The sequence below is a fragment of the Esox lucius genome, chromosome 12 (assembly GCF_011004845.1).
Source record: "Esox lucius isolate fEsoLuc1 chromosome 12, fEsoLuc1.pri, whole genome shotgun sequence".
NCBI classification, from domain to species: domain Eukaryota; kingdom Metazoa; phylum Chordata; class Actinopteri; order Esociformes; family Esocidae; genus Esox; species Esox lucius.
Window position 1 is genome coordinate 14,242,094 of NC_047580.1, and position 22,595 is coordinate 14,264,688.

The following is a 22,595-nucleotide window of genomic DNA, read 5'->3' on the forward strand; positions in this document are numbered from 1 at the left end:
AAGCTTATTATTTGTTCACCAGTCTTTATTTCTAGAAGGTACAAGATATCCCAGGGCCTGATGCTCCGGTACTGCTTCCCTGAAGGTAGCAAAAGGAACCAACCATGGCTTGTAATGCCGAAGTCTTTCACAGCTTACCTTGGACTCTGCATTGTATGAAGGTCCACAGCACCCTGTGAGGATTGTTGTGTTCCAGGTCTTGTGGTGGGTAGTGTAGGTCTGTTGGGGACATGAACTCAATCCTCTATGGGAAACCTACTGAACTTTCCTTATTTATGTTGTGTAACACGTGTTAAACCTTTTCCAAACATTTTGCTTCCTGACAGGCTCATCACAACTACAATGGTTAGGATTATTTAATTGGTAGTTTCTGAGTTAAATCATGTTTAGTATGTTGAAAGATTCAATTAAATAAGCACCAAAAGCACTGTTCTGGAGGAAAATGAGGTCAACGTTGACTCGATACAAACACTGGTCTTTTCAGTAAATTGGCAGAATACAAAAGAAATTGATGTTTTGTGTGTAGTTAGCTCCCTTGCCATCCTAATTGCAAATGAAAACAACCCTTGGAGTCTTCTTAGGCCTTGGTCAGGTTGCTACACGTTAAGATGGAACTCCATATTGAGGCAAGAAAGTGGGTGTGAGCCTTATAGTGTACAAGAAATCCTGTACTTCATTTTTCCAGTTTCAGGATGAAATTAGTCATTAGATATGTTCAGTATTTTAGCAATGTGCAAATAGTGTGAATGAGAGAAAATATCACACCACGCAGACACAAACGTACCTGTTGCGCAGACACTAACTCAAAAAGGTTAATATTTACATCTGTTAAGTATTTATTAAATTGATGCCATGTCAGGTCAACAAGGTACCTGTATAAACATTGTCCCTTTATCACTTCACTAATGTCATACTTGCCTCCTGTTAGTGAGGTTCCATACCTTTTCAAATAACTCCAATTTTGCAGATTACAGTATTCCAAAATCAAATTCACTGCTCCTCGGTTCTTTCTTTTACCCTAACCTTCACAGCTATTGATCTTGCCCTAGTTTCACTGTTAATTATTCTGGTAGTTTGTGTGTTCATTGTGTTCAAGTGTGATTGTGTTTCCTGTAAAGCACTTGTGACAACTGCTGAAGTTCAGGGCTTTCCCAAATGCATCTGATGATATTATTGATTGACAGCTCTTTTTATATGTCACTAGGGTTGCCAGCGGATTGTGGAGGACTGGCAGAGGATCCTAATGGTTCGCTCGCTGGTCATCAACCCCCACGAGGACATGAGGACTTGGCTCAAGTACGCTAGCCTCTGTGGAAAGAGTGGACGCCTGGTGAGTTTACCAGCAACTCTGTTGGAGTTGCCAAATGCTTCAAAACAGTCATGTTAGCAGGGGTTATTTTCTTTACCGGTTCCACATCTGCCAGTTATCCTTGTATATCAATTACTGTATAAAGACAGGACTGTCTGACATTCTACCCATCCAACCCACAAAATACTGAGCCAATTTGTAACGTCTCTAGGACTTTTTCAGTGTGTCGTAACCAGGATTTAAACTCCTGGCTGCACTGGTGCGCTGACTGTCATTTGGGAGCCTATAAAATCATGATTTAAGACTCTCTTGTCCAGCTCATTGTTCTCAGTGTAACGTTTTGACCAGGTTTAACAAAGAACTTTCACTCATTAAAGCAATGAGAGCGTTCACTGGTGTACAGGCATTGAATGTTCTTTAAAAATGGCTTTAACACTTAAGATTAAATTGCAGCCAAGTTTCAGCTTCTTGGCAGATGCAACCAGGTTTTAGGCTAAAATGACCTCGTACTTCGTAGAAACAATGAAGTAGAACAACCCCATAACATCAGACATCCACCACCATATTACAGTAGGTATTAGGGTTGTTTCTGCACAGAAATTTTTGTTCTTACGCCAATTCCGCTGCTGCTGTTTGTTCTGGGAACAGTTCCAAATAAACTATTGGCATGGAGGTTACGTCTAATTGTAGATTTGGCGACTTTGTGACCCTATGATGCAACAAAGTTCTGTAGCTCCCCAGCTCTGACCCTAGGATTCTTCGTCTCTTCAACCTTTTACCTCATTGTGCATGGGGACCAAGATGCACTTGTGTCCTTTACCAGGCTGGTTTACTACTGTTTCCTTGGTTTTAGGCTTTTATATTAGTGCCCTAAAAATAATAGGGATTTTAGTTATTTCTTATTATCCGTTGCTCAATTTATGTAGATCAATATTTTTTTCTCTTTTCATTTGTGTGTTAAAAGAATTGTTTACTGGATAAAATGAATCATTTTGCCCATATGCCTTAAACTAGTTAGGCAATCAGGCCATAGGTAGTGTTATATACAGCCAGTATAGCACAGCTTATATATTAGGATTCAGTTAAGTATATTCCTCAGACTCTTTAAAACCAAAAGCTTGTTCCAAAAAAACTCCACTATGTTTTTTTATATTTTTATATACTTAAAAATGTTCTTCACTTGGAATAAATGTATAGAAAAAAATATATATCTTGGATTTGAAATTGATCGGGCAGGTTTGACAGTGTTCCTTTGATGCGGAACTCAACTCTCACAGGAACTACTGTAAAGTACCTCCTAAACCGCACTATTTAGAAACCGTAGCTCAAACCCATATAATAACTGTCACAATTTCCCCCCATGATGCCAATCTTATGGTCGGTGATTGGAGCAGATTGCAGGCAGAGCCGTCCTGCATTCCAGTGGCAACACAAAACCCTTCGAAAATCTTTTTAGAAGTCATAGATGTTTTTGCTCTCAGGAGCATACATCAAAAGTCAAGCAAAGGACATGATTATGGGCAAAAAAGGCAGTAGTGTGGTTTATTTAGCACAAGTTTCAAACAGGCCTGATAAATCCTGGGGGTCTCTATACTGTAAGTTCATAAGGTTCGGGTGGGGATAGGGAAGCTGTTAGTTCTGAAACCTTCCCTACAGTTCCCAACACTTTGACAATGATGACCTGAACTATCACACCTGGCTCACCTAATCAAGGGCCTGATGATTAGATGACAAGTTGAATTAGGTTAATCTGACTAAAGCCAGACTGATAGAGGATTTTTGGATCCGATTCCACTTATTTAAATATTTAAAACATTCCTGATTTATATTCATCACCCAGTGTAATGTTTAGTGATTAAGCGGGTAAAACCCTGTTGTAGTTGTTAGGATTTATTATTAATATTGAAATTGTTTTGTAAATGAACATAAACATCAGTTGTTCGTCAAATAAATCAGTTCCACATAACATTCTGGAGTACCAGAAATGTTTTAATGTTAGAGAATAAATAGAAAATAAGATTTGAGAATAGCTTATGCTAATATCTTAGACCAGGGTTATTCAACCTGGACTTTCAAGGTCTGGATCCTGCAGCTTCTCTGTTTAACCTGATCATTAATTGCCCCCATCTGGTGCCCTTGGTCTAAATCACCCCCTGATTAGAGGGGAGGTATGGAAAAACTAAGTTCAGCTGGCTTGGGTTTAATTTCAGGGGCCTCAGCTGTCAATCTGGTTATTTATTTTTATCTGATTTAAAAACTGCAACTTAACACCTTAGCCATGCTAGAATATTTGGGAAATGAGCTACTGTTCATTTTACCTTTTATTTATTTTTTAACCATTGTTTATCCAGGTAAAGTCAGTTTTGATTTTCACTGACAACCCATCCAAAGATATTTCAACACAGAATAACAGACAAAATATACATAACTACATAATGTAAGAATACATACAAATAAACAGCACTGTAGACATGGTGAAGGCAGGTCTATAAAGTCCTGTTGGATATTATTAAATTGTGTGGTAACCCTGAGGAACATCCAAGGGGACAGTATCACTAATATAGTGATAATGGGTCAGCCCAAAAATCAAACCCTGAGGAACATCCAAGGGGACAGTATCATTAATATAGTTATAATGGGTCAGCCCAAAAATCAAACCCTGAGGAACATCCACGGGGACAGCTAAAGGTTTGGACAGCTGTTTTGGACAATGTTTCGTTTCCTAAGATTAGTTCACCTTTGTTAATATTGGCTAAATACAAGCAAATATATTTTTTGAGTTAATTAAATCAAATAATGTGGCAAACTTTTCCATGTCCTGATGAGATTTGTACAGTTATCATAACTCAAAAATCTAAGCTCAGACCTTACTTGAAGTGATTCTAAAAATCCCCTGTGGAAGAAATGAATGGTGAAATGTGAAAAGAACCAGTATCCCATTTTGTTGCTAGGTTTTATGGGGATTACAGAATAAAATGTAAGTGTTGTTTTTATTTTTTTATTTTTATTTCATAGTCTACAGCTGAACACCAAACAGTTTGTTTTATTTAAAAGAAAGAATGAATAGATTTTGTCAATACTCCCAAGACGCAGAGATGTTGTAACGTCACATGGATATATAGCTACATGGCTCCGTTCGGGAACATACTGGCCAAGCAACTGTGTTGAAAGTAGGAAGCTAACAGAGAATAACTTTTTTAATAAAATCTAATGGTCCAATATATTGAACCACTGCTGTGTGTGCGCATATGGGTTTTGGACTGGGAAATCTTAAAGCCCATGCATTTACATGAGTGAGATGTTTATTCCATGACTATACCTGTACTGTATGCCATCAATACATTTTGCAATGCTTTGGTGAAATAGCTTTCTGTTTAATATAGCTGTTCATTGAAATTAAATTGTATATCAAATTAAAATAGTTAAGTTATAGTGAAAGTCTTTGTATACTGCCCTGCTGTGTTCTGGTGTTTACATTGTGGCGCCAGTCAAGTTGAAATAGTCTAAACCATGGTCTGTTCTCTGTCTCATTATTACGAATTCTGGGTTTTTATTAAGGCTTTTCACAAACAACATAAAAGGTTCTGTGATAGAACTCCATTAATGGCCTTCTAGATTTATTCTGTAGTGGATTATTAAAAAGTGGCCTACATGTAAACATGTCATTCAAATCATCTGGGGATCGGGACAGAAATGGAAATGTAAGCTTCTAAAACTTCCAGCCAGCAAAGTTTTCCCTTCAAAAAGCCTCTGGTCAACACTGGAGAGGTGAAAAGGATACATTTTATAATTGGTCAAAATAAAGGATTACACCAAATGGTCATATTGTCCAACCTTAGTGTATTTTTATGTGTCTGTCTTTGCTCCCAGGCTTTGGCCCACAAGACACTGGTCCTTCTCCTGGGGGTGGACCCGTCCAAGCAGCTGGACCACCCGCTGCCCACCGCCCACCCGCACGTTACCTACGCCTACATGAAGTATATGTGGAAAAGCCTACGGAAGGTACGTAGTCACCTCTATCATCGTCCAAAAAGGTTTCCTCTGAATTGGAGTGGAACTTAAGAAAGCTTTGTCTCTCTGTGTGGAATCGTCTCAGTCCCGGTAGGATTGTCATGTGTAGGTTTATACCTTACGCTGGACTATAATGCGTTATGCAACCCAATATCCCTGTCTGTTAGGGAACCGACTGAAATAATGAGCATAAACCTTCCAGGGGCAAAAGGCAACAAAAATGTCACTTCATTCCAGCCTGACTATTAGAGCCGCAGGACAGCCTGGACACACCGGCGCACATGCCCCACGCGTTCCAGAGGTCCCGGGGTCTCCCAGCGTGGTCTCATTAGAGAAGTGTTTGGGTCTTACGTAGGTGTGAGCCCAGCGTGTCTGGCCGGCTGCTGCCTGCGGCGGGCCTATGCTGGAGCCAGCTGCCGGAGCACTCACAGCTCTCAAGGAACAAATCACAATGACACATGCCGACTGGGCCAGCCAGAGAGCAGCTATCTGACTGCACTCTGGGCCGGGACTGGCCAGGCGCTGTACTGTTCAGTAGGACGGAAACGTTTTAAAAAACGATTTTAACAGTAAGAGGAACCCTTGGAAACTACGGACAGTTAGGTTATTTTTTTTGTATGTTTGTCCAAAATGGTTTAGGACACTGTGCCCTACTAAACATTGGCCACAACTATTCAGAACCGCCCAATGGAAGGATAAAAGAGAATCAGTTGCATTTTATCAGATTGGAGCTGAGTATGACTTATCAGATGTATGTGTAATGGAGAACAGCAGAGAGCCTTGGCTCCAGTTCGACCGTTTGATGTCAGGAGAGTTGGTCTCATGTGAGTGGCCTCTTGTGTGTGTTGTCTCTGTCTCTCGTCAGATCGAAGCTTTCCAGCACATGCAGCACTTTGTCCAGGGGATGCAACAACAGGCCCAGCACGCCATAGCCGCCGAGGACCAGCAACACAAGCAGGAGCTCCACAAGCTCATGGCCAGGTCAGCGCTGCTCTAAGAGCATCAGGGGAAAAAGTCAAACACTCCGTTATTTGTTACTGCGGTGTGCTTTCAAAAGAATCAACGCACAAACATTTTCCCAGCCTTCTTGTTCCCCCTCGCGTAAAGGGTCCCCTGAAGGAGTTCTTTCTCCATGCCCGTGACCCAACTTTGGTTGTGTTGCTCCTGTACCGCTCCCTTCCTTCGCCCAGACGTGTTCTCTTTTTTTATTCCGCATAGTCTGTCACCTGTCAGCCAGAGGGCATCCCCAGCTACTTATCTTCAACCTCACATGGCGTGGTGCCCATAGCCGTTTGGATCTGAGTCCATAACAGACTCTTTTGACACCTTCAATAGGGGGAAAACATGTCTCTCAGGGTGGGTCCACGTCAGACAGACAACTTTCTGTACCAGTCAAAAGTCAGTCATGCCAGGATGTTGCCATTTAAAATGTGTACATTTCGCAGGTTAAACAATTGCTGTGCTTTAAGTGAAGGTAGTTGATGCAAACTAGCTTCTGATGTAATGCACTTATTAAAACAAACATCAGTATCGATAACTACTGTTTTGTATTATTAAAGGAGATTAGGTAGTGACATAGTTCCTCTAAGACAAAAGGGACCAGACACCATTGGCTGTGGTCAGGTTTTCAAGAGTCTCTGGCAAGAGGTTTGCCATGGCCTACCTGTGCCCACACCACATCCTGTCTCATCCCTGCCTGGCCCTCTGCATCCAGGCACCTTGGCCTGGTTTCTCAGTTGGACTGTTTTTACCTGGCTTCCTCTTTATTAACACATGGATGCTGAGCACTGGTGGTGGACAGTGAGGGTCATGCTGTTCCAAGATCTGTGCTCTGGTGGCTTCTGTGAGGACTGGGCTTGGGCAAGCTGAATTGTGATCAGTTGTTACGGGCAGAAAGTAACTGGAGGTGTGTGTCATCCTGTTGGATGGCTCGTTTTTGCCACAATGCCACCCTTTTCAGGTCCTAGTCAAGGCTTGCTGCCTGTATTTTTTGCTTAACGTTTGTGTACTGCTATCGATGGATGAAAGAGGCATTCAGAATGTCTCTGCAAGAGTATTTTCAATGGACCAATGAAAATACTTCTAACGTGATCCCGAAAAGCTCTCTGTCATGGGGCAGACTTCATGAGCGTTTGAAGGAATACCACATATCTTTTACAGGACCGTTATTTATTCATGTGTTTATGTGAAAAATATTTTGGCAACAAAATGATACACTCCAAATAAATATTAATAGGCTGTATTTCACATTGGCCTTAAAACAACTCTAAACAAGCACACAGGCAATGGTAAAAGAATATGTTGACTTGTTGGTGGGGAGCCCACTCCTCTTGGAAGCACGGACACACCCATATTTAACACACACAGACTCAAGCTATCTTACTGTAAAAACAAATAGAGACCAACACAATGAGGGAATTGGCAAACATGAAACAAGAATTCATCGTTTGTCTCATACTTGCTGTTGCGCCTACAGACAGGGGTGGTTGTTGTCTGTGGAATGTGACAGGGAAAACACCTGTGTAATCTTTTTCTTCCAGACGTGCTGACATATTTTCCTGAAAACAGGTCGGCACTGTGGAATGGTGCACACCTGCTGTGCCTTGCCCCATCCTTGAAAAATGTTTGATTGTGCCTTAAGCGCTATTGGTTTGCCAACAGGTTAAGTTACAAGGCACTGATCATAATAAGATGTGCAGCCATGGAACCTCCTGTCTGTGAGCTCTGCTGGTAACTGGCTTTAGGATTTCTCCATGCAGACCTTTTTACTGTGTTTCTCTGGAGGACAATCGGTTTGTCAGATCTTAACTGAACCCGTACTGTATTTTCACATGGAAAAGCACTCAGCAGCGTTACATAATGCTGATTGTCATTTACTAGAAGAACACTCAGAACAGTGCGCACTCAAGATCTGAGTGATGAACTGCTACACTCCCCAGTTTCCTGTCAGACATGTTCTAAACCGCCCAGTTAAAAACACCAGGTAATGCAAACATTACTCGATTATTTCACTGTATGCCCTGACTGTCTTTTAGGACTATTGATATAGCAAGCACACCCACGGGGAAGACCAACCACAATGTTCCCTCACACTCCCCATTGATGTAAAAAATACTTCCTTGAAAATCACTTAAGAGCTCCCAAAACCTTTCAGTAAGTAAAGATAAATATAGGCGAGGCTTTTCCAAAATGTCCCGCCGTTCCTCTGCATGTAATGGACTGCGCTAGTGAGCACCAAGCCCTGCATGTAATGGACTGCGCCAGTGAGCACCAAGCCCTGCATGTAATGGACTGCTGAACACCAGCTCCTCAGGCAGTGTGCGGTGACAGTGAGCATAGTGTAAGTTCTAACTTTCCCAACATATTAGGGACATTTCCACAGTAGAACAGGCTTTTTAAATATGACTCCAGAGTTTACCGCAGGTCGGTCCTCATTCATGCCAGTAACCATAGAGGGCTTGTCTTGTCGGGTCTCAGCTCTGTCTCTGGCATCAGCACCATGCAAAGGCCTGACGGATTGCCTGGAAACATCACATGGAAAGCATTCATCTAGGCCTTACACAAGGAGCTTTATCTCACGTCTGACGTCAGTGTTTGTCGCGTCGACCTAGAGGGCCACGATGCGGATTTGGGCCTGTATTCCTGGCGTCATAGTGCGGATCTGCACCCCTGTATCCGTTTGTATGTGTCATGACTGAGGACCGGTTGGTTCTAGATCAATGAATGAGATTAAATGGATAGTCTCCGACACTGAGAACGCTTTACAAGCATTGGAGGTAATCTGTGGACGATTTGTCTCCCTCCCTCACTAGGTGCTTCCTGAAGCTTGGCGAGTGGCAACTCAGTCTGCAGGGGATCAATGAGAGCACCATCCCCAAGGTGCTCCAGTACTACAGCCACTCCACGGAGCACGACCGCAACTGGTACAAGGTCAGTGACCTCGTCACATCCATGTCACTTCATCAGCATTCACACTGCGAACTTCACGCTCGTTTGACGTGAAATCAGCGCTCCAGTCCTCCCGCACTAATCGCCGCTCCCCTCAGCCCTTTTGTAAACTCTGAGGTTGACTAAACTTGGCTAGGGTTTTATATGAGCATATTCACCCTGTAGGCAGGGAGAGCCAATGTCTTCCTCTGTTGAGTCTCCTCTACTCCACCTCCCTCATAGCTTATTACACAACCACCAAGAGCATGATAGATGTCTGTTTAAACACTTTTCCCGAGGGCTCTACTGCTTCAGGCCATCTCACGAATCCCTCAGTGAACCTGACGATCATTGGCTAACAGACTGGGACTTGCTCTTAAAAATGTTCACCTGTCATTTTGTATCTTGTAACAAAATGCAAAGTATGTCATTAAAAGCGTTTGTTGACCTGGTGCACCTCTTTCCGCAGGCCTGGCACGCATGGGCCGTGATGAACTTTGAGGCGGTGCTGCACTACAAACACCAGAACCAGGGACGGGACGACAAGAAGCAGCGCCACGCCAGCGGTGCCAGCGCCAACAGTGAGGCTAGCAACAGCGACAGCGAGGTGGACAGCAACGAGCACAGCCCTGTGCCCTCACCGGGCCAGAAGAAGGCCAATGAGGTGAGGTGGTGGTTGTTCTCACAGCTGACCCTCAGAAGGAGGGTTTGAATACAGGGAAGACCTAGTAGGGAAGGTGGACATGGGGATTTACCCCTGCTCTCCAATGGATGGATGTTTTCCACCTTCCTCGTTTTTTCACACTGTACTGTTACATTCTAACTTACATGGAAACCTAGCAAATATGCATGTATCTTGAGGATTTGTTTAAATCCCTTGTTCATGACAATGGAAGAAAAGGTGCATTTGTTTTAAGCTGCTAGTTGGCTGTCTTGTCACTGATGTTGCTATGGGACAGTTAGGATGTCTCTTAGTCACTGATGTTGCTATGGGACAGTTGGGATGTCTCTTAGTCACTGATGTTGCTATGGGACAGTTAGGATGTCTCTCAGTCAATGATGTTGCTATGGGACTGTTAGGATGTCTCTCAGTCACTGATGTTGCTTTGGGACAGATAGGATGTCTCTCAGTCACTGATGTTGCTATGGGACAGTTAGGATGTCTCTCAGTCACTGATGTTGCTATGGGACAGTTAGGATGTCTCTCAGTCACTGATGTTGCTATGGGACAGATAGGATGTCTCTCAGTCACTGATGTTGCTATGGGACTGTTAGGATGTCTCTCAGTCACTGATGTTGCTATGGGACAGTTAGGATGTCTCTCAGTCACTGATGTTGCTATGGGACAGATAGGATGTCTCTCAGTCACTGATGTTGCTATGGGACAGATAGGGTGTCTCTTAGTGACTGCTGTTGCTATGGGACAGATAGGATGTCTCTTAGTCACTGATGTTGGTATGGGACAGATAGGATGTCTCAGTCACTGATGTTGCTTTGGGACAGATAGGATGTCTCTTAGTCACTGATGTTGGTATGGGACAGATAGGATGTCTCTTAGTGACTGATGTTGCTATGGGACAGATAGGATGTCTCTTATTCACTGTTGTTGCTATGGGACAGTTAGGATGTCTCAGTCACTGATGTTGCTATGGGAGAATTCAAATGCTTGTCACTGAGGAAGTTTATGGGACAATAAAGAGGTTTCTTAGTCATAGAGGATGTTATGGGACAGTAATAAAGACAACTTTGTGTCGTTAATAAAAAAAGAGAGTAAGAAGAGACTAGAAAATACCTAATGGGAGTCCAATAGTACAGTAAGCATCATACAACGATTTATTCTGTTCATTTCAAAAGGACTAACTTGAACTTTTGACAACATATATTTTATGACTTGCTTGCTGCAAACCAGGTACCGTCAATCACATTTCTTACGCCTCATCTGTTTTGTGAGTGCAGGACCTCTCCAAGACCTTACTCCTCTACACAGTTCCTGCTGTCCAGGGCTTCTTCCGCTCCATCTCCCTCTCCAGGGGGAACAACCTTCAGGATACCCTCAGGTGAGTTCCATGTGGGGCCAGGTCTGTTCTGTCACGACCATTTTGGATTAGTGTTCCCGTTTAAATCCTAGTTAATAGGATACTATGGACATTGGGACCTGATCTTAGATCAGCACTCCTACTTTGAGATCTCCACAACTCTGATATTCCAAATGGACAACCCTGACTGGTAGAATTGAATAGGAATGTGGATAGGAATCCCTCTGGTGGCAGAAGGAACTTGCCGTTGGTGATGTTGCGAGTATTTAGTGCCTTTATGTCATTTTGTTTTGAATGTGGTTTGTATGTGGTTGAAATTTGGTTTTCAGAACCTGTTAATAAAGCTGCAATAAACGCTGTGTTTCATGTATTTTTTTCACCAGGGTCCTGACTCTCTGGTTTGACTATGGTCATTGGCCTGAAGTCAATGAGGCTCTGGTTGAGGGCATCAAAACCATTCAGATAGACACCTGGCTACAGGTATACCTACAGCATTTCTGTTTTGCTTCAGCAGTTTTTTGAGTGCTTTTTCACAATTTGAAGGATGCTGTATGTTATGTCCATTATGATAAAAGTACTTGAAGACATCATTATTTAATAAATGAGAACAGGACATTCAACACAACAATGCTGGACTGCAGACTGTTAATGGACATTGTGTGTTTTCTTCTTCCCTCCGTAGGTGATCCCCCAGCTGATCGCTCGTATTGACACCCCCCGTGCTCTGGTAGGTCGCCTCATTCACCAGCTACTGACGGACATCGGGCGGTACCACCCCCAGGTAATTATCCTGCTGGCCCCAGGTTCAAATGCAACTTCCAAATGCCTTATGCTCCACATTCACTTGATACTTTTCTCTCCTCATCTCTGTCTCATACCCGGTGTTGTAGGCTTTGATCTACCCTCTGACCGTGGCCTCCAAGTCTACCACCACTGCCCGCCACAACGCTGCTAACAAGATCCTTAAGAACATGTGTGAGCACTGCAACACCCTTGTCCAGCAGGCCATCATGGTACGGAACCCTCGTTCATGGCAACACCACCTCACAGTACGGCTGTGTTTCCTTAGCGATCCTAAAACCTTTCCCGACCAAATCACTTCCGGTCCCTTCAGGTGAGCGAGGAGCTGATCAGGGTGGCCATTTTGTGGCACGAGATGTGGCACGAAGGCCTAGAGGAGGCCTCCCGGCTTTACTTCGGCGAGCGCAACGTGAAGGGCATGTTCGCCGTGCTGGAACCGCTGCACGCCATGATGGAGAGGGGCCCGCAGACCCTCAAAGAGACCTCTTTCAACCAGGTCTGCCTTTCTTTTTTAGACTAGTCAGCTTCTACGTTAGACAGTTGACCCAGAGTCAAATGACCGATTGGCCATAATGTTGTCTGCTGTGGTTGGGCTGGATGGTTGGAAAATGGCTGAACAGGAGATGTTTTGTGTGTTCTGACAGGCCTATGGGAGGGACCTAATGGAGGCGCAGGATTGGTGCAGGAAGTACATGCGCTCGGGCAATGTGAAGGATCTAACCCAAGCATGGGACCTGTACTACCACGTCTTCAGGAGGATTTCCAAGCAGCTGCCACAGGTGACACAAAAATACCAACTTGCTAAAGAAATTACACATTGAGGACAATTGTAGTTTACCAGAACTTCAAGTTAAAGCTCTTTAGTTACCACTCAATAGTCCAATGGACATGGGGTTAACTTTAGTTGATATCAATGTCCAGTATATGGAAGAAGTAACTTTTGTAAGGTAATTCATGGTAGCAATTGTGCAAACGAAACATGGTGTTAACTAATCAGAACATTTTTGTTTTTCCCAGAGCTCCCATTTCTATTATGCGGGAGAATTGTCAATTCTTATTACAGCATAGACCATAGATGCTTTTGTGATTAGTTGCTTAATGCTTGCTTATCGGTTGGTTCAGGCTCAGATGTTCTGATTGCGCTTATTAAATAAAGCAATAATATGGCTTTTTTAGTGTTTAGGAATGTTGATGTTTTCACAACTCTTAAGAATCATTCAAATTCATGCCTTAATTGGTTTTGCCCGTTCAACATTGAGTGGAGGTGGCTGGCTACCTGTTATGTGTAGGTAGTTTACAATTCCCATCTTATTATCAGAGCTGTGATTTATATCTATTTTTTTTTTTTACTATTCTCAAGGCCCTGATTTGTTTTACCCTTTGAAACTATAAGCTCATATATCTAGTTTGTCAGTGTCCAAGAATAATGAATCCTTTCACCAGTGATCAACGGTGATTATTGGAAAATAGAGCTTCCTAGATGTTTCAGGTCTCCCGTTAAGCCAGATTTTATTTAGCTGTGTCATAGGCAGCATCTGATATCACAATAGACATTATTACAGTCAAATGTATATTACCATAGCAAAGAAAACATTAATTGTTTTCTATCCTGTATTTATACATTGATATTAAGGGCATACCTAATCATATGACCAGACATTAGAGAGTGAGAATAATCATGGAAGTGGAAAATTAAGAGGCGGAATAAGAAAGTGACCTTTCCCTCCCTCATTCCTTCCTATTTTCCCAGCTGACCTCCCTGGAGCTGCAGTACGTGTCCCCCAAGCTGCTGATGTGTAGGGACCTGGAGCTGGCCGTGCCAGGCACCTACGACCCCAACCAGCCAATCATCCGCATCCAGTCCATCGCCCCTTCACTGCAGGTCATCACCTCCAAGCAGCGACCTCGCAAACTCACCATCATGGGTGAGAGAATCACGTTACCTGCAAAGACAAACATGTCCTTAGGGGTCATCCATAGAATCCAGAGGTCATGGCATCGGCAGAATGTGACCTAACACAAAGAACGGAATCATTACCTGCGTTTGTTAATGTGAAAACAAATGGATAAGATGCATAAAAATTCTACTAGCATCAGCTTGTATCCTGCTGCTGTACGGTAGAAATAATAGTTGCATTTATTAGTAACCAAGTTGATAGTCGTGCACTCTGATTTTTACACCAGTTTACTGAGTTGAGTTGACCTGTACTGTTGTGTTGTGGTGCCCCCTGCAGGTAGCAATGGCCATGAGTTCATGTTCCTCCTGAAAGGTCACGAAGACCTGCGGCAGGACGAAAGGGTCATGCAGCTCTTTGGCTTGGTCAACACACTGCTGGCCAACGATCCAGCCTCTCTACGCAAGAACCTCAGGTAGACGTGACACTCCTTTAGAGGATTTTTTTCCTCAAGCCGCATAGACACGCAGTTTTTTTGGTGTTTTCATGTAAAACAATAATGTCCTTTCATTGTGTCTTTGTGTGTCCTTCTCTCAGCATCCAGCGCTACGCTGTGATTCCCCTGTCCACCAACTCTGGCCTGATTGGCTGGGTGCCTCATTGTGACACCCTCCATGCCCTCATCAGAGACTACCGGGAGAAGAAGAAGATCCTGCTCAACATCGAGCACCGCATCATGCTCAGGGTAAAGACCAGGGAGCGTCGATCCGGAGATGAAAGAGATGGACTGTTGCAGTGTTTTTTGTTGCTTGTTATCTGCTACCGTAGGTTGTGCCATCCTGAAGTTGTGGCGTGTGTATGTTTATTAGATGGCTCCAGACTATGATCACCTGACCCTGATGGAGAAGGTGGAGGTGTTTGAGCACGCCGTCAACAACACAGCCGGAGACGACCTAGCCAAGCTGCTGTGGCTCAAGAGTCCGAGCTCTGAGGTAGACCCATATTACCACCCTACATACAGCTGGTGTAAGACAGACAAACCTATTTACCACCCTACATACAGCTGGTGTAAGACAGACAAACCTATTTACCACCCTACATACAGCTGGTGTAAGACAGACAAACCTTTTTACCACCCTACATACAGCTGGTGTAAGACAGACAAACCTATTTAGCACCCTACATACAGCTGGTGTAAGACAGACAAACCTATTTACCACCCTACATACAGCAGGTGTAAGACAGACAAACCTATTTAGCACCCTACATACAGCTGGTGTAAGACAGACAAACCTATTTACCACCCTACATACAGCAGGTGTAAGACAGACAAACCTATTTAGCACCCTACATACAGCTGGTGTAAGACAGACAAACCTATTTAGCACCCTACATACAGCTGGTGTAAGACAGGCATAACCCTGTTTACCAACCTACATACACCTGGTATGAGACAGTCATAACCCTGTTTACCACCCACAAATCAATACCATCAGGTTTGCTGGAAAAAATAATTGATTACAGGTGTTTTTTCTGCCTCATTACAGCAATACTTGACATTTCCTCATGGTGGCTCAGAAATACCTGTAGTATCTGTGTAATATTTTATGATTTACATCTTAATTTTCCCTTAGGTTTGGTTTGACAGAAGGACCAACTACACACGCTCCCTGGCTGTGATGTCAATGGTGGGCTACATCCTGGGCCTGGGAGACAGGTGAGCCTCTCCACCAATAAGAGTTCAGATGTGGTAGCATATCACATGGTTCAAAATGGAAATTATGTTGATTTGCAGGTGTATTGGAACCGAAATGTTCTTTGAACAATTATTATTAAATGAAAAGAATATGCTCCGCACTACATGCATGCTATCAAAACATTGGCATCATAACAAATATTGTCTACGTAGGAAACCATTTTTCTCCATATCCCCTGTAGGCATCCATCCAACTTGATGTTGGACCGACTTAGTGGCAAGATTCTCCACATTGACTTTGGCGATTGCTTTGAGGTGAGCAGGAGTGACAGATATACGTGAGCCTGGCTGAGTGCATCTGTAAACATGGTCAAGGTTTTATCAATGTATTCCCACTACAGGTTGCCATGACAAGAGAGAAGTTTCCAGAGAAGATTCCTTTCAGACTGACGCGAATGTTGACAAACGCCATGGAGGTAGGAGAATAACGACTCTCTAGGGTTTTGTCTCGCAGACTCCCATCAGTAGTTAATATTTACTTGTATTTTATATTCACCTATATGTAGTAGAAGTCACTTGCATCTCAATTGAGAGCCCTGAAAAGCAAATAATTCCTTCTAGCACCCAAGCGTCAACTATCAGAACAGACAGTAAAACGTCCCTCCTCTCTTCGGCCAATCAATGGTCAGGTGACAGGTCTGGATGGGAACTACAGGATCACATGTCACACAGTGATGGAGGTGCTGAGGGAGCACAGGGACAGTGTCATGGCTGTACTAGAGGCCTTTGTCTACGACCCACTGCTCAACTGGAGGCTGATGGACAGTAAGGAACTATATACCTAGTTGGTTTTGAGTCTGGTTAAATCAAACCGTGGAGCGTTTTCTGCCTTAAAAGATGAGAATGTATATGTAATTCTGACCCAATTAACAACTGATCTCCCTTTTTCACAGCAAACACCAAAGGAAACAAGCGATCCAGGACTAGAACAGACTCTTACACTGCTGGACAATCCGTTGGTGAGTGTGAACAAAACTGGCATTTTGTTTTACCTCCAGTATTTTTAATGCGTATGATGGAATGTATCATTATGTAACATCTTGGCTATGTCCAATGCAGAAGTACTGGAAGGGATTGACCTTGGCGAGACCACACATAAAAAAACAGGAACCACTGTGCCTGAATCGATTCACTCATTCCGTAAGTTGTTGTCTCAGCCTTTAAACATTCATAAGCTAAAAATCCCATTAGTTTCTAATATAGTAGAAATGTTTATTTACACTATAAATGCCAGGTAGGACCTCACTTCTAAGCAGTGAGACCTATTTTGGACATTTTTTTTTGTGTCAACATGACTGCACTTCTACTATAAAAAGACAGCTATAAATAGTCCCTAAGTGGCATGACTTTGCAGGTTTTGTGGCTTATATGGGTTTCTATATGGATTTGTTCCATAACCAAAGATTGTGGGTCATCCTCACTTATTGGCCATAATGTTGCTTTCTTTGACTGTATATTAGCATGTCAGCCTGTCAGTCCTCATCACTCTGTGTTCTTCTCCCATCAGTTGGAGATGGCACTGTGCAGCCCGAGGCTCTGAACAAAAAGGCTATCCAGATTATCAATAGAGTACGAGACAAACTTACTGGTAAGTATTTAAATACACACGTCATTATAAATGCTGTTGTATGCAAGATAGCATTTGCTATGATATAGAAATCACTCGTAGTAAGCACTTTAACAATAATGTTAGAAAGTTCATAAAGTTATTAAATACAGTTTGACAATTAAGTTGAATCTAATCTAAATCTAACCTTTGAGACCTACCCAGACATTGTCCCATCCCACGATTTACGGTATTACAGATATGTACCAGCAAATACAGTATAAGTGCTAATTATTTGTTTTAAACAAATGCTAGCGTGAACTAATTGCAATTACAGGCATTCAGCTGTAGAAGTTAGACCTGTATAGCAAGCTAACGACTGTCATTTTTGAGTTTGGACATGTAGAAGTAAAACTCAACAAGAGACACAGTGCAAATTAAAATGAGAAGAACAGAGTGCGGTAGCCTGCTTTTGTCTTCGCAAACAAATTTGAAAACCATACAGTGGATATTTTTCATTATGAACTAGGTGGTTCAAAGCCCAAATGCTGATTGGTTTACATCACACAACCTTTTTCCGTTTCAAATGTGTGTTGGTAACCGCTTCATAATAGCAATAAGGCATCTCAGGGGTTTGTGGTATATTGCCTACATTCCCTGCTAAGTGCTGTGTCCCGGCGCTCTGTGATATGTCATGCATATGACTGCACTGTATATACAATGGGTGGTAAATGCTGTATATAAGATATATAATGGGAAATTATCTTATATACAGTACATATATTTAATGTACTCATCACAGTTTCAGTGTAGTATATCTGGATGCAGGGAGAGGAGCAGAGTTATAAGTATAGTGCTGCTATTAAATTGACAGTGTGGAAGTGGCTTGAAGTGGTGAGTATAGTCCTATTATTCTCTGTGGGACAGGTGGCTGGTTGCTGAGGGTCACTGGATGGTGAAACTGTTCAGGTGGCATGACTTTTCATTCATGATTGACCTTTACTGCCCGTCTGCCAGAGAACTAACATCTGAGCACTCAAGGGGCAGATGTTGGTGGCATTTCCTGAGGTCAACCACCACCTCCGCAGTTTTGTCTGTTCAATAACAGGCCACTAGCTGATCAATCACTCCAGGGTCCATGGACTAATCGCTGTCAGGGATGAGACTGACCAGAGTGGTGTCATCCGAATATGGGTAATTTGATAGATGCAGGGTTGGAGAAAGTTCTTGGTGTAGAGGAGGGTTGCAAGCATGCATCCTTGCAGAACTCCACTCCAGAAAGATGAATACTCTGAAATGTGCATACCCATGTTTGTGCTTGGTTCTGTTGATTAGAAGATGATAGAATATTATATTAGAATTTATTTTATTAATACAGTATGTGTTGTTGTCTTCAGGGCGAGACTTTTCACACGATGAGACTCTGGATGTGCCAACCCAAGTGGAGCTCCTCATCAAGCAAGCAACTTCGCACGAGAACCTGTGCCAGTGTTATATTGGATGGTTAGTATTGATTTGTTGTTTGTTAGTTAGTTAGCATCAGTTAGTCTACTGTTAATTAGGATCAATTAGCTTAGTACTTTTTTTGTGTCAGGTAGGCTAGCATTGTTAGTAAATAGCATTTAGTGTGGTACTGTTAGTTAGCATTGGAACATTTTACCATCAGTGACAGTTTCTGCACATTTCTGCTTGACAAGACATTTCCAACATAAAGATTAGACAGTCAAATTAGCAGGGTTATGTTTGTAAATATTTAAACAGTAGTCATTTAATTATTTTTTTTTCATCCCCAGGTGTCCGTTTTGGTAAAGGATATTGGCAATCAAACTTGTGGTCACATTTTCTTACACAACTTGTTTTCATCCCATAACCATGAACTAACTTGGAAACTGTGTACTGAGATGGGAGAAAGTCTTGAGAGATGGTCCATGACTAAGTTTCAATATTTCATTTCCAAATTTGTTTATCAAATGATGCCAGACTAACATTGGTTTCAAGCATTGTACATTTACTTATCTAAGTGCTTCCAATTCAGTTCCCTCATTTGTATACTTTCAAAGTAGGAACCGTTGGGAAACTTAGAGTGCTGATTTAAAACAGGAAAAAAGCCTTGGATAATGAAATTAGCGCCAAATCCTTACCTTTAAGTAATTAGTCATTAAGCTTTCAATCCCAGGATGTATTGCCAGGTGAGGGTCACCGCTTAAACTATGTACAAGGTAACAACATTTGTTTTTGCTGGTGCTTACTCAAGGCATTGGCTGTAAGTAGAAGCGCTACCCAGTGTTTTTGTCATTGTCAAGATGCTTTCTATGGCGGCCATATTTGTAACAAGTACGAAGTGACAATTTTTTACTTGTTGCATCTACTAAATAGAGCCGAATAGGCCATTGTCTCTGTGTGTGTGTTAATGTGACTATTTGAATAATATACTGTATGTCTTTTACTAACTTAAAACATAATTAAGGGGTGGCAAATAAATAAGGGTATTTGGTTTAAGATTATGATAATGAATGCATATTTCTATGCCAATAAATTATGAAAAACTTCTATGGATGGGGGTTGCTGAGTATAATTGAATGCCACGGCCAAAACCGTTATGGACCTCTGTTCTAAGGACTGACATCGCAGTTCAGCATTATTACAACCCAGGATTGTGTTTGAGGAGTACCATACCTTCAGTGCCCGGGGATCCTGAGGAAGTGCAGTGAATGTTCTGTGCACTGCCTAGGTTAATGGGAAGGGTTTGGCAGAGAAAGCCTTTACACATGAGCAGTCTTGTGACTCCCTATAGTGTGTTGGCTGCCTGCAAGCGCAGTTATAGTCATTAGCCAGAAAACATCCTCCTTAATTCATGCAGGTTTTGGCATGATTCCTGGTTGAGCAAGCAGTGTGATAAGAAGCAGAACAGCTTGGCGGGACCTCCCAATCTCCTGCTTTCCCAAGCCTGCTGGCAGTTGCTGCAATGTGAAAAGGCCATTACCACAACTGTACACTACGCAATTGGGGATAGTGGAAATTTGGAAATAATGGGATTAAAATAGATTGATTCCAGTCTTGTGCTGTATTTATTATTTTCCTAATGATATATTGGCTTAAGTGGTCATTGCATTTCCATATTGGCAGTGTAAGATTAAAGCCTGTTATTTTCAAAACAAACTTCTATGGAAATAAAATATGATTTTGTCTTAACAATTATACAATTATGAATCTTAAGGAGGTATATCATAAAATGTTCTGCATTGCTGGTAGTTACTAAGTTCAATATTTTCAATATCTTATTTTTTTTCCTGAATCCATACATTGTATGTCTGGATTTCGCTTGTCAGTTAGTATTGAATGAATAAAACAAGAATTAATAGAATGGGACTTCCCATTCCAGTCAGTGGTTTATCCAATCTATTCATTCTATTTTTATCAAATAGGCTAAATTCATATAGATTATTTTAAAACTAGACCCAGGAGTTAAGCAATCCTACCTACAGATGGCAGTCCAGCTCTTTGTTATAACTGCAGAAACTGGTTTCCAAACAGGTTTACAGATGAAGTGTAAAATGTATATTGTATTTTTTTATTCATTTTAAATGTATTTTATAATTCCCATTTTAATATTTGCAATTGTAACTGAGCACATAGCCATTCTTGCAACTGTAACCACTAGTAAACCTGCCACGTTTATGTCTAATGCTAAAACTAAATAGAGAGCAAGCTTTTTAAAATGTACGGTGGCTAGGAATTCTCTAGAATGGCAGGAACTTGGAGTAAACCTAGAGAGGAGCTGCGCCCAGACAATTGTCCTCTTCTACCTGTTCTAGGTAGAGATAATACAAGTGCATGACCTTTTAAAGCCAGCTCGGCAATTCAATTATTAAGACGTTCTGGTGACCCTTGTCAAAAACAGTGGTGAAAACAAACGTCTGGTAAAGACGAGGTGCCATTCATTTGACTCATACCATGTCTACAGTTAAGCATGGTGGTGGTAGTGTCATGTCATGGCTGTGCTTCGAAGTGGCAGGGATTGGCATACTGGTCGGGATTAAGGGAGGGATGAAAGGAGAAAAATACTGAGTTCTTTGAAGAAATCCTGATCCCAAGCACACCTTAAATTGGGACAAAAATGACTTGACGCACACAGCCAAGACTACCTTAAAGTGGCTTCAGGACTGTCTCAGTACTTGAGTCAGCTAGCCAAAGCCCAGACTTGAATATATTTGAACATCTGTGGGGAGACCTGAAGATCGCAGATCGCTGGCACTCCCAATCCTATCTGACAGAGCTTGGAAGGATCTGCAAAGAAGAATGGGAGCAAATGCCCACATCTACATGTGCAAAGCTGCTAGATGCATACTCAGTAAGACTTCAAGCTGTGATCACTGCCAGACCCTCTTCTACAAAGTACTGAATAAAGGGTCAGAATACTTATGTACATTAGATTTTTTATTTTTATAAATAACAAAATACTTAACATTATTTGCTTACATTAGAATGTGCAATTGTGTGTAGATTAATGGCAAAAAAAATAGCAATTATAAATGTACTCTATAACACTAAGGAATGTGGAGAACATGAAGAGGTCTGAATATTTTCTGAAGGCACTGTAATTTGTTTGATAAGAGTGACAGTTTCTGCATTCTTTCACCAGTCACCTTACTCAATTTAGAATAATTAAAAAGTATCTTAAATGAAAGGAGATGCCCACCCAACCCCAATCTCATTTGTGGACTACCTTCATGGAGAGAATGCCATGGAAACAAATAGAAAACGGATGTGGATGTGAATAAACTATTTCCACACTGTCAGTATCCAAGTTCTGTCAGCATAAGTCCCCACTCCTAATGCATCAGTGCTGCCTGCTCATTGATATTCCTGTACAGCAGCTCCGCTCTTTCTTTGTTTATTCCCTCTTTCCCCTCTGAAGGTTAATTACTTATAGATAGTCAAGGATTACACAGCAACAAAAATCTGCAGATTGATCTCTTCCCTGGTGTGCCTACTCCTGCAATGTCATCCATTTACACATTGGGACAGAGTCCTAGATTACCTGTTTGCATCGATTGATTCATTCTCTGTGTTGTTTCCCTTTCTTTTTCCCCCCTCTTTTTCTCTGAAGTTCATTACGGAAAAGCCAAGTTTTCGTACCCGCCCTTGCCACTCGGCCCCTATTTTGTCATGTCAAAGCCCCCCCATCTAATTTGTTTCTATTTTTTCACCCTCTGTTGGAGGGGCCTTAAGTCAATAGCTCAAATGAAATGGGCTCCATTGATTGGGGGGCCGGGGCTTGGCGGTTTACATTGTGGAATTGCTGAGGCTGTGC

General features: G+C 42.2%; 1 protein-coding gene across 3 annotated transcripts in view; it reads left to right on the forward strand.

Annotated features, from left to right (window-relative positions):
- The window catches only part of mtor (mechanistic target of rapamycin kinase), an 84,559-nt gene extending 64,728 nt beyond the window's left edge, over window positions 1–19,831 (forward strand). For all 3 annotated transcript variants that reach the window (XM_010875805.4, XM_010875804.4, XM_010875806.4), the window contains exons 35-58: window positions 1,205–1,330; window positions 5,180–5,311; window positions 6,186–6,301; window positions 9,133–9,250; window positions 9,717–9,911; window positions 11,204–11,304; window positions 11,667–11,763; window positions 11,966–12,064; window positions 12,174–12,296; window positions 12,398–12,580; window positions 12,729–12,863; window positions 13,835–14,009; window positions 14,319–14,454; window positions 14,577–14,724; window positions 14,849–14,971; window positions 15,614–15,696; window positions 15,918–15,990; window positions 16,077–16,151; window positions 16,365–16,500; window positions 16,629–16,694; window positions 16,795–16,875; window positions 17,243–17,323; window positions 18,679–18,784; window positions 19,075–19,831. In XM_010875805.4, coding sequence (XP_010874107.1) covers window positions 1,205–1,330; window positions 5,180–5,311; window positions 6,186–6,301; window positions 9,133–9,250; window positions 9,717–9,911; window positions 11,204–11,304; window positions 11,667–11,763; window positions 11,966–12,064; window positions 12,174–12,296; window positions 12,398–12,580; window positions 12,729–12,863; window positions 13,835–14,009; window positions 14,319–14,454; window positions 14,577–14,724; window positions 14,849–14,971; window positions 15,614–15,696; window positions 15,918–15,990; window positions 16,077–16,151; window positions 16,365–16,500; window positions 16,629–16,694; window positions 16,795–16,875; window positions 17,243–17,323; window positions 18,679–18,784; window positions 19,075–19,090 — 2,724 coding nt within the window. In that variant the 3' untranslated portion in view covers window positions 19,091–19,831. The remainder of the gene's footprint in view (window positions 1–1,204; window positions 1,331–5,179; window positions 5,312–6,185; window positions 6,302–9,132; window positions 9,251–9,716; window positions 9,912–11,203; window positions 11,305–11,666; window positions 11,764–11,965; window positions 12,065–12,173; window positions 12,297–12,397; window positions 12,581–12,728; window positions 12,864–13,834; window positions 14,010–14,318; window positions 14,455–14,576; window positions 14,725–14,848; window positions 14,972–15,613; window positions 15,697–15,917; window positions 15,991–16,076; window positions 16,152–16,364; window positions 16,501–16,628; window positions 16,695–16,794; window positions 16,876–17,242; window positions 17,324–18,678; window positions 18,785–19,074) is intronic.
- Window positions 19,832–22,595: the final 2,764 nt, after the last annotated feature.